Raw genomic sequence first — 9,575 nt, forward strand, 5'->3', positions numbered from 1 at the left:
CATCACCCAACCATAACAATTATCAGCCCATGGCTGGTTTTGTTTCACCAGCCCCCCACCCCTTCCACTTTCCACCCCCTGCTACCCTCGATTATTTTTGAACCCAATCCAAAACATCATATCACTTTGCCATAAATATTTCAGTATGTCTAGATATATTTCAAAGGTAGAGCTAACAGGAATTGTGGATGGACTGGTTTGTAGGGTGGGAGGGAATGGGAGGAGTCAAGGATGGCTTGAGGGGTTGGTCCTGGGCAACTGGAAGGAGCTAGATGCCATTTCCTGAGATGTGAGGAGCAGCTGGGGGCAGGGATGTGGGAAGAGGTCAGGAATTCAATTTTGACATGTGAGTAGAAGATGCTGGTTGGACATCTAAGTGAAGAGGATGAGTAGGCAGATGGGCACGTAAATTACTAACTGTGTTTGGGGCTGAGGGGGAAGAGTAGTGATTGGGTAGATGAAGAGCCATTTCACTGAGTCAGGGTACAGAGAAGTAAGTGGGTTTGAGGCAGGATGGCAGGTTCATTTTGCTGGATTGCATTTGAGGTGCCTGGGGGCCTTTGATGTGTGGCAAGCTCCTTGGCTGGTGCCTGGGTGGCCAGGCTTGGGATGCAGGGGAGGGGGCAGGACTAGAAATAGACAGGTGGGTGGTGCAAACCATTAAGCACTCAGCTGCTAACCAAAATGTTGGAAGAGAAAACCCCAGAGTTATCTCGAAAGAAAGATTTGGCCATAGGTGAACCAGTGGTCCCAACTATGGAGGTGACTTCTGTCTGAAACACATGGAGTAGCCACCAGTCGGTATCAGCTTGACAGCAACTATTGTTTTCTTTTACTTATGAATTAGTTGAGCCAGGGTGGTTTAGGGAGTGTCTGCAGACAAGAGAGAGGAACAGACAAGGTAAGGTGGATCAGTGATGAGATGGGGTCCCTAAGACATTAGGGGATGCAGTGGGGAAGAAAGGTCTTAATCCATTCTGAGGGTTGGGAAAACCCTTTTCTATCTGGAGACCCTCAAGGCCAAGTTCTGGGCTGCTATGGAGTGGGGTCATCATTCCCAGAGTAAGCGAATGAAAGTGGAGCTGTGAGCAGTAAAGGGGCTCTGTGGATGAGCCACAGGGGCGTGCCTATTCTTCCTCTGTGCCCTCCCATCCATGACCTAGCATAAGCCCACAAGCCCAGGCTGGTGGCGACAGGTTTCAGGAACTGTGGGGCTTCAGCAGCAGCTGCTTTCTTTTGTAGCACAGCCTCTGGTTCACCTGTGAGCCATTTGGATGCTCAGCAGAGTGCTTGACTGTGTCCACAGCAGGGCTCTGGACAGGCAACTTAGCCCAAAGGAAAACAACCCAGTCCCTGGAGCCAGCCTCTCCAGTTCATTCCAACTCGTAGTGACCCTAGAAGAAAGACAGAACAGAAATGCCCCATAGAGTTACTAAGACTATTCCTTAGGGAGTGTGGTGGCTCTGTAGGATAAGCACTGGACTGCTAACCATAAGATTGGTCATTTGAGTCCACCAGCTGCTCCTTGGAAAGATGAGGTTTTCTGCTCCCGTAAAGACATAAAAAAGCCTCAGAAACCTTATATAGGGTTGCAGTGAGTTGGAACCCACCCAAGGGTACGAAACAATAGAACAATTTTTATGGAAAGTAGACGGCCACATTTGGAACTGCCAACCTTGTGGTTAGAAGCCAATTGCTTAATCACTATGCTGCCAGGGCTACTTGGAACCATACTTCTTGTTGTCAAATGCTGTCAAGTCAGTTAGATTCTGAGTGACCCTGTATAGGGTTTCTGAGGCGTAAATGGTGGATTTGAACTGCCAACCTTATGGTTAGCAGTCCAGTGCTGACCCCACTGTGCCACACCAGGAGTCATCCTTTGTTAAGTGCTGTGGAGTCAGTTCTGATCCATAGTGACCTCATATAGGGTTTCTGAGGAGCCGCTGGTGAGCTTGAACCGCTGACCTTGCCGTTCAAACCGACTTTGCAAGTCCAGCACATTAACCCACACAGCCACACCAGGACTCCTTCCCAGGCTCAGATCCTGGACCATTGCTAGCTGGTGGCTTTGGCCAAGTGACTTAACCTCTTTGAGTCTCAGTTTCCTCAGCTGTTAAATGTGCTTAGTCACTGTACCCATATTGGTGGGCTGTTTTGAAGAGTAGGGAAGGAGGCATACGTAAAGCACTTGTCACTTTTAGGTGCTTCCTAAATTGTAGTCACTATTACCATGATCTTCCCAATCTCCACAAACCCACCCTCTAACTGCCCTGGAGTTGCTGCCACTTGCATCTCATGTCCCTCTTCCCAGCATCTCATGTGCCAAGTTTATCACCTGGCTGTCCATCTCCAGCTCCTCTCTTATAAACTCCCCCAATTCCTAAAGACCCAGTTCCGGTGTTTCCTCCTCTGCCCTATTACAACAGGGTGGTCCTGTCCCCCTCTACACCTCCTCTGTACCTCATGAGGTTTTGTCAGTGTGTGGTGTGCCGACGTATCTGACTCCTGACCACTGTGAGGGACATTTTTCATCTGTCTGTATTGCTGGTGCCCAGGACTCAAAATACTGGGTGAAAGGCTGAGGTGAGTGCAGAGGTCCTGAGGTGGGCCTCTGGGACCGCCCTCTTCATGGGTCTGGTCTCTGTCCCCTCACTCTGGTCCGCAGACCTGGACTTGGCCGTGCCAGAGACCGTCAGACTGGACAGCAGTTTACACAAGGCCCGGGCCCAACTGCTGGCCAAAGGCCGGAGACACCGCCCCTCCCGCTCCAGGCTTCGAGACAGTGGCAGCTCCGCTGAGGACGGGGAAGGCTCCGATGGGCCCGGAGGCAAGGTTGGGAAGGCTCCGATGGGCCCGGAGGCAAGGTTGGGGCAACCCACCCAAACACAAACACCCACCCATCCTTCATGCCCTTGGATAATGCTGTTAAACCTCTCTGCCAGAGAAACCGCACCCCTAGACTTCAGACACAAAAACCCTAATGGCTCTTAGCTAGCTGCCATGCCATCCTTTTAATGAAGGTATTACTATGCCTATCTTACAATGAGGAAACAAGGCTCTGAGAGGTTCCACAAGGATGACACACAGTAAGTGACTGAGGCGGAATTCAACTCCAGCCCATGTGGCTCAAAGCCCTGGATTTCCCCCCTCTCACTGCCCTAGCCTCCCTTTAGCCCTAGAGTATGTGGACATACTCTCTGCCCCCAGGACCCAGGAGTCCTGACTTCCCGCCCTCGAGACTCCCAAGTGGTTAAAGGAGTGAAGCCGGGTCCTAGACTAGCCAGGAAAGCGAGGAGAATTCGCAGTCAGCGGCTACCCCTCCTCCAGGTGACTGCTAGCTGCGGAAGTCCCCTGCACCGGCTGCGCTCGCCCTTGCACTCGGGCCCCGGGTCTCCGGCCGGGGGTTCTTTCTGCCTGGAACCTCCGGGGCTGCGGCGCAGCCTGGACGAGGACGAGCCGCCGCCTTCGCCGCTTACGCGCTACCGGCCCCTGCACAACGCCGCCTCGCACGAGGGCCTGGCCGCCGCCTCCTGCTCGCCGCCACGCTCTGCGCCTTCCTCCGACAGCTCGCCCAGCTTCGTGCGCCGCCACCACCCGCGCGCAGAACCGCACAGCGAAGGTGAGCAGTAGGCGGTGCAGAGCCCCCTGCTGGTGCACACCGGGGCAGCGGAGGCCGCTACCAGTTCCGGGAACAAAGGGCGGAACTGGGCCGCTTGAGTGGGAACGGGGAAATAAACCTCACAGTTCTTGCATTCAGCGAATACTTACTGAACACCTATTATGTGCCAGACACTGCTGAGTTCTGGAACACACGAGGCGGTGAACAGATGTGGTTCTTGTCCTCACTGGGCTTGTAGTTTAGATGAGAAACAAGAAATAATTCCTTATGATATAGGGTGAGTCACTAGGTAGCTCAAATGGTTAAGTGCAAGACTATTATCCGAAAGGTTGATGGTTCAGACCCACCCAGTTGTTAAGTGCCGTCGAGTCGGTTCCAACCCACAGCGACCCTGTATAGGGTTTCCAAGGAGCAGCTGGTGAGCTTGAACCACCGACCTTGTAGTTCAAACGGCTTTGCAATCTGGCTCATTAACCCACAGCACCACACCAGGAGAGGCACCTCAAAAGACAGGTCTGGCAGTCTGCTTCTGAAAGGTCATAAACCTTGACAACCTTACGGAGTAGCCCTCCTCTGCACTGTGGCTCACCATGAGCTGGAGTTGGCAGACATCAACTAACAAAAACATGGATTAGGTAGGAAACAACCAAGTAATAATTTCCTAGTGCAAGATGCCATTATACACGGTACTAAGTGCTCTGAAGGAAAAGTGCATGGCGGTGGTTGGCAGGAGAGCCTGTGTCAGGGATCTGACCTCAGTGAATGCATCCCAAAAGGTTTCTCAGAGACAGTAACATGTGAGGCAGGATTGGAGAGTTGATGGGAGATGAACAATAAACTAGTGGGCATCTCTGCCTTGTCACGCTTTCTAAAAGGCTTTCATTGTTGAGCTGCTGCTGAGCTAATTCCAACTCACAGCAACCCGACCCTGTAGGACAGCAGACTGCCCCAGAGAGTCTCCAGGGCAGCCATCTTTATGGAAGCAAACTGCCACATCTTTCTCCCAAAGGGTGACAGACTTTTCAGTTAACAGCCAAGCACTTAACCATGGTGCCAACAGGGCTCCTTAGTAACCTCATTGTTGTGCTGTTGTTAAGTGTTGTATTAAGTCCGCCAAGTCGGGTCTGACTCATAGCAACACCGTACAAGGTTTCCGACCTTGTGGTAGCAGCCCAGTGCTTATCCTACAGCTCCATGGCAGACATGAAATGGGCAGGTGTTATTATCCGCATAAGTGGAGAAGAAGGAAGCTCAGAGAGGTCAAGTGACTTGCTGTGGGTTGCACTGCCAATAAAGGGCACCAGAGTCAGGTTACCTGATTTGAAGTCTCAAGAATTCTCACCGCACCACACTGGAAGCTACAGGAGACAAGTCACCACACTGTTTTCTTACATCTTTCTGGAAGATGACAGTCGGGATGCTAGTCCACCTGAGCCGGCCAGCCCCACCATCGGCCTGGATAAGAAGACGCGCCGAAAATTCCTGGACTTGGGGTGAGTGGAGGAGCCAGAAGCCAGGGCCTGGAGCTGTGGGGCTAGCCGCAGCCCTGTAGGCAGCACTGCCCCACCACCCGCTGTCCTTCCTACAGGGTCACTCTACGCAGAGCCTCCACTGGCAAGAGCCGGAAGGAGAAGGGCAGTAACCGCCTGTCCATGGGAAGCAGGTAGGAGGACCCCACAGTGCCCACACTCATGCTGGTAACTCCCTGGGGGTGCCCAGCCCTTCCCTTTGTGCCCACACCCATGCTGGGTGCTCTCTCTGCAGGGAGTCGGTGGAGGGGTCTGGCAGATCCGGGGGCTCCCCATTCCTGCCCTTCTCCTGGTTCACAGACAGTGGCAAGGGCTCAGCGTCCTCTGGCAGCACCATCTCTCCTGCCTGTTCCCCTAAACATGAGGGCTTCAGCCCCAAGAAGTCAGCTTCTCAGGTGAGTCCATGACTTTCTCACCCCCAAACAAGTGACAAGGGAGGGCACACTTCTGGGACTCAGGCTGGGGTTCAGGTGTGACTCATTCAGTCACCCACTCTGAGTTTATTTGTTCCTTTGTTCAGACTCTCCACTGCTCAGTCATTGTCTGGTCCACATCACACACTTACTGAAGACCACTGGTGTTATGTCAGGGGTGGGGTTTGGGGAAAACAGGATTAAATATGACCCCAACCTAGTGCTCAGAAAGCTCACTCAAAACTTTGTGAAGCAAGAGTTGAGTGTCTGCTGATGTTCACGAAGCTTTTTACAGTTTACAGAGCCCCCAACACATGTCTTTCTGCTACTCACAGTAGCTCAGTGAACCAGGCATGGTAGGGACGTTTGTGCCCATTGAGCAGATAAAGAGTTGAAGGCACCCAGGGAAAGGACTTGCCTACAGACTCACTCACGTTTTGTTGCAAGTCTTTCTAAGCCCCAAGCCCAGTGCTCCTTCTATAGTTCTGTCCTCATGCACTGTTGGAACAGATGAGACCAGAATGCAGGGAATTCAGAAAAGAATCAGCCTCTTCTGATTTGGGACTTCCTTCTATTCTTCCTCCCTGTTCACCCTCCTCCCTGCTTTTCTTTGTTCCCTTGTGCTGGGCCCTGGAGCTACCATGGTGAACGAGATACAACCCAGGCCCTTACAGAACTCACAGTCCCATGAGGACAAAGACCTCTAATCAGGCACCCCAGGGTGCTAGAGGTCATGGTGGGAGGCACATAGCAGGGACACCTGAGCCAGTCTGCTGGATGTATTGTAGGCTGTCTGCAGGAAGCGAAACCTAACCTGAGACTTCTTCCATTTCTTCCAACAATTCTGCCTGGCTCACTTGCAGCCGCATGTCCTCCAGATGGCTGCCCGCTCTCTCAGAGGTCACAGGTCCTCACCTGTCACATGATCACCATGTCCCATGTGGGCTGAGCCATGTCGCACGCATGAGGGGCTGAGCAACTCTGGTGTCCAGCCCAGACCCATTTCTCCATCCAGAAGGGTTGAGGACTCTCTTGGCTTGGGAGTGAGCTCTGTCTGTTCTCAGCCACATGCACCTCTCCTGTGCAGGAATCCACCCTGAGTGATGACTCTACGCCCCCCAGTAGCAGCCCCAAGATCCCAAGTGGCCCCCGGCAAGAGACCAAGTGCTCCTACCCCTATCACACGCTGTCCCAGTCTTCAGATGAGGTGAGCAAGGTTGGCCATCATGTCAGCTGGCCCTGACCTCTGACTCTCTAGGCCACAGGCCAGGCCTCCACCCCTCACTCTCCTTGGTCTCTGCCCAGTTCCTGGATGAACCCCTCCCTGCTGTCCACCACTGGACCAGTCAGCAGGTGGGCCAGTGGCTGCACAGCCTCAACCTGGAGCAGTACGTTGCTGAGTTTGCTGCTCGGCAGGTGGACGGGCCACAGCTACTCCAGCTGGATGGAAGCAAACTGAAGGTAGGCTAGGGTCCAGCCAGAGCCTCTCTTCACCTGACCTTTGACTGTAGCTCAGCCCCCTGGGCTGGCCTTTTCCTTCCAAGACCCAAGTTCTTTGGCCTAATCTTTGTACTACAGCGTGGGTGCTCAGTTTGAGCTGAAACTCAAGGCCGGTTCTTTGACTTGACCTGTAAATGCTAGCCCAGGTCTCCAGACTGGCCTTGACCTCTAAGACTATCAACTGATAAGTCTCCTGGTGTCCTGGAGCAAGCCTTTCCTGGGCCATCTCTGCCTGGGTCTCAGTCTCTGGCAGTGGTGATGGTGGGTCTCAACCGCTGACTAGCTGTGTGACCTTGGACAAGTCACTCTGCACCTCTAGGTCTCAGGGGGGCAGTAGGGGTCATTCTAAGGCTAAAATCTGGAGAGACTCAGGCCATCTCTCGCAAACACTCTCTTTCCAAATTTGAACCTGTTGGAGAGTCTTACTCGGGAGGTGGAGGCTTACTCAGCAGCAGAGAGAACCAACAAATCATCAGCAGGGGCATAGGTTGCCTGGGGCCCTGGATGCTTCCAGGACTCCTTCCCTCACCCTGGGATTCCTCCCCAGAGCCTGGGGCTCAGCAACTCGCATGACCGAGCGCTAGTGAAGCGGAAGTTGAAGGAACTGGCAGCCGTTGCTGAGAAGGAGCGCAAGGCCCAGGAGAAGGCGGCTCGGCAGCGAGAGAAGCTCCTCCGGCGCAGAGAACAGGAGGCCAAGAGGAGCTAGGGGAGGCGGGGCAGGCGCTGGCACCCAGCAATGGCACCTGGGCACTGCTCGGCAGGTGCTGGCCCCACGCTCCCAGGGGCACACATCCCTGTCACCCTGTCTGGACCTGGAGCCAGCAGGAAGGGAGACCCCAGGGAGAAGGGCCAATAATAAATTCTGTTTCAAGGACGTGTTTGGCACAGAGTTCCTGGGGGAGGTGTCAGATCAAGCGAAGAAAACAGAAGGGACATTTCCCCACCCCCCCAGGACCCCCCCCAGGAACCTAGGTCAGGCTGACCCTCTGCCCTTGGGCCAGAGTGGTGCTGGGGGCCCTGAAGTGAGCTGGCTGCCTGTCTGCCTTCCCAAGGTCCTAAGAGAGCTCACCAAGGTAGCTGAGAGTTGGGGTGCTGTGCTTCTCCCCAGGAAGGTCAGTGAGCGCTGCAGCAAGTCACACTCAGGGTAGACTCCCAGCTACTCTTCAGCAGGAGAGCAGAGGAGGCAGCATGGGGATACATAGGACCTTTGTATGGCCCTTTGAACAAGGATGAACATCCATCCCCCTTCTCCTCCTCTTCCCTTCCTTGTCCCATGGATCCCAATGGCTGAGATGACATCCAGGTGGGTCTGCCACTTTTGGGGCCCATTCAAGGCCTGGCCACTGTCCAAACTGGGGCCCATTTCTCCTCCAGCGGCTCCATCAGAGGATGCCTGGGCCCTTCTGTGGGCAGAGCAACCTGGGAACGGATGCAGCAGACCCTGCCCTGGCTAGTGAATCCTTACCCCAGCCAGGCAGAGGCAAAACCTGGGCAGTCCTGAAGCATCCGGACTGGGTTTGTCAGGGCTTCAGTGGCCCAAGCTGGTGGGGCATGGGCCACTAGGAGGGTGAACCAGTCCTCTGGGCGGGGGGTAGGGGTCAGCTCTGTCCATCCATCACAGCCTTATTAGGGGGTGTTCAGGAGAGAGCAGGTCTAGTCCTAGCTAGCAGCTAGGCCAGCTTCTGGGGTCCCATCAGAGTTACCAATATAGTCAGGGGTCTCTGAGTGGAACCCCTCTGCACACCTGCTGGGAGTGCAGGACAGGCGCTAAGGAGTGCACGGGGAGCTCTGTTTGTGGTTAGGGGAGCGCCAAGCCTGCTATGGCCAGGGCTCTGTCCTGGAGACCATGCAGACAAAGACCAGGGGGCTAGTGGCGCTGGCTGGGGCTGCTGGAGGGGTCAGGGGAGGCTGGAAGGCATCAGGAGCTATAGTGGGTGCCCACCTGCATGTGAAGGAGGAGGTGGCTCTCAATTTATTTCAATAAACATGTATAACGTGCCAGTGGACCTTCTGTCTGGCCCTGTCAGGGGCTTGGGCTGCTCAGGGAACCTGGCAGTATGGAGGGGGTTGAGTCTGCCGCAGCTGCTGGCTCTCAGTGTTCTGAACGCATGGCTTTGGCTGGGGCTCTGCTCATGGTCCACACTGGGCTGGCCTGGGTGCCCGAATGTGTTGTCTGTTGCTCCCAGGGTACCAGTCTCTCTGTGTGTGTGTGCGCACGCATGTGTGTGATCCCGGTCCCTCTGTCCCTACTTCCCCACAAGAAAGCAGCCAGGCCGTGGTCTCATTCAGTCTCCTCTTTACTGTGGATGTCAGTGTCCCCGCCACAGCCAGTGGGAGGAGGCGCACACACCTTTAACCTGTCGTGCTAGGGAAGGACATTCAGGGCTAGAAAACTAGCTATGTACACAGCATTCTAGGAAGAAAGCCAGCCAAGCACAAGTGTGTCTAGGCACAGCAGGACTTGGGATCTAGATCTCAGGCAAGGACCATGGGGGGTGGGGGCAGAGGTGTGTG

At 54.5% G+C, this 9,575-nt stretch overlaps 1 protein-coding gene across 1 annotated transcript in view; it reads left to right on the plus strand.

Moving 5' to 3' along the window:
* The window catches only part of SAMD14 (sterile alpha motif domain containing 14), an 18,603-nt gene extending 10,758 nt beyond the window's left edge, over positions 1–7,845 (plus strand). Inside the window, exons 3-10 of the mRNA XM_006832470.1 lie at positions 2,666–2,832; positions 3,328–3,619; positions 5,025–5,112; positions 5,208–5,282; positions 5,384–5,543; positions 6,649–6,768; positions 6,867–7,022; positions 7,609–7,845. Coding sequence (XP_006832533.1) covers positions 2,666–2,832; positions 3,328–3,619; positions 5,025–5,112; positions 5,208–5,282; positions 5,384–5,543; positions 6,649–6,768; positions 6,867–7,022; positions 7,609–7,767 — 1,217 coding nt within the window. The 3' untranslated portion in view covers positions 7,768–7,845. The remainder of the gene's footprint in view (positions 1–2,665; positions 2,833–3,327; positions 3,620–5,024; positions 5,113–5,207; positions 5,283–5,383; positions 5,544–6,648; positions 6,769–6,866; positions 7,023–7,608) is intronic.
* The last annotated feature ends 1,730 nt before the right edge of the window (positions 7,846–9,575 follow it).

Source organism: Chrysochloris asiatica, unplaced genomic scaffold (genome assembly GCF_000296735.1).
Source record: "Chrysochloris asiatica unplaced genomic scaffold, ChrAsi1.0 scaffold00007, whole genome shotgun sequence".
NCBI classification, from domain to species: domain Eukaryota; kingdom Metazoa; phylum Chordata; class Mammalia; order Afrosoricida; family Chrysochloridae; genus Chrysochloris; species Chrysochloris asiatica.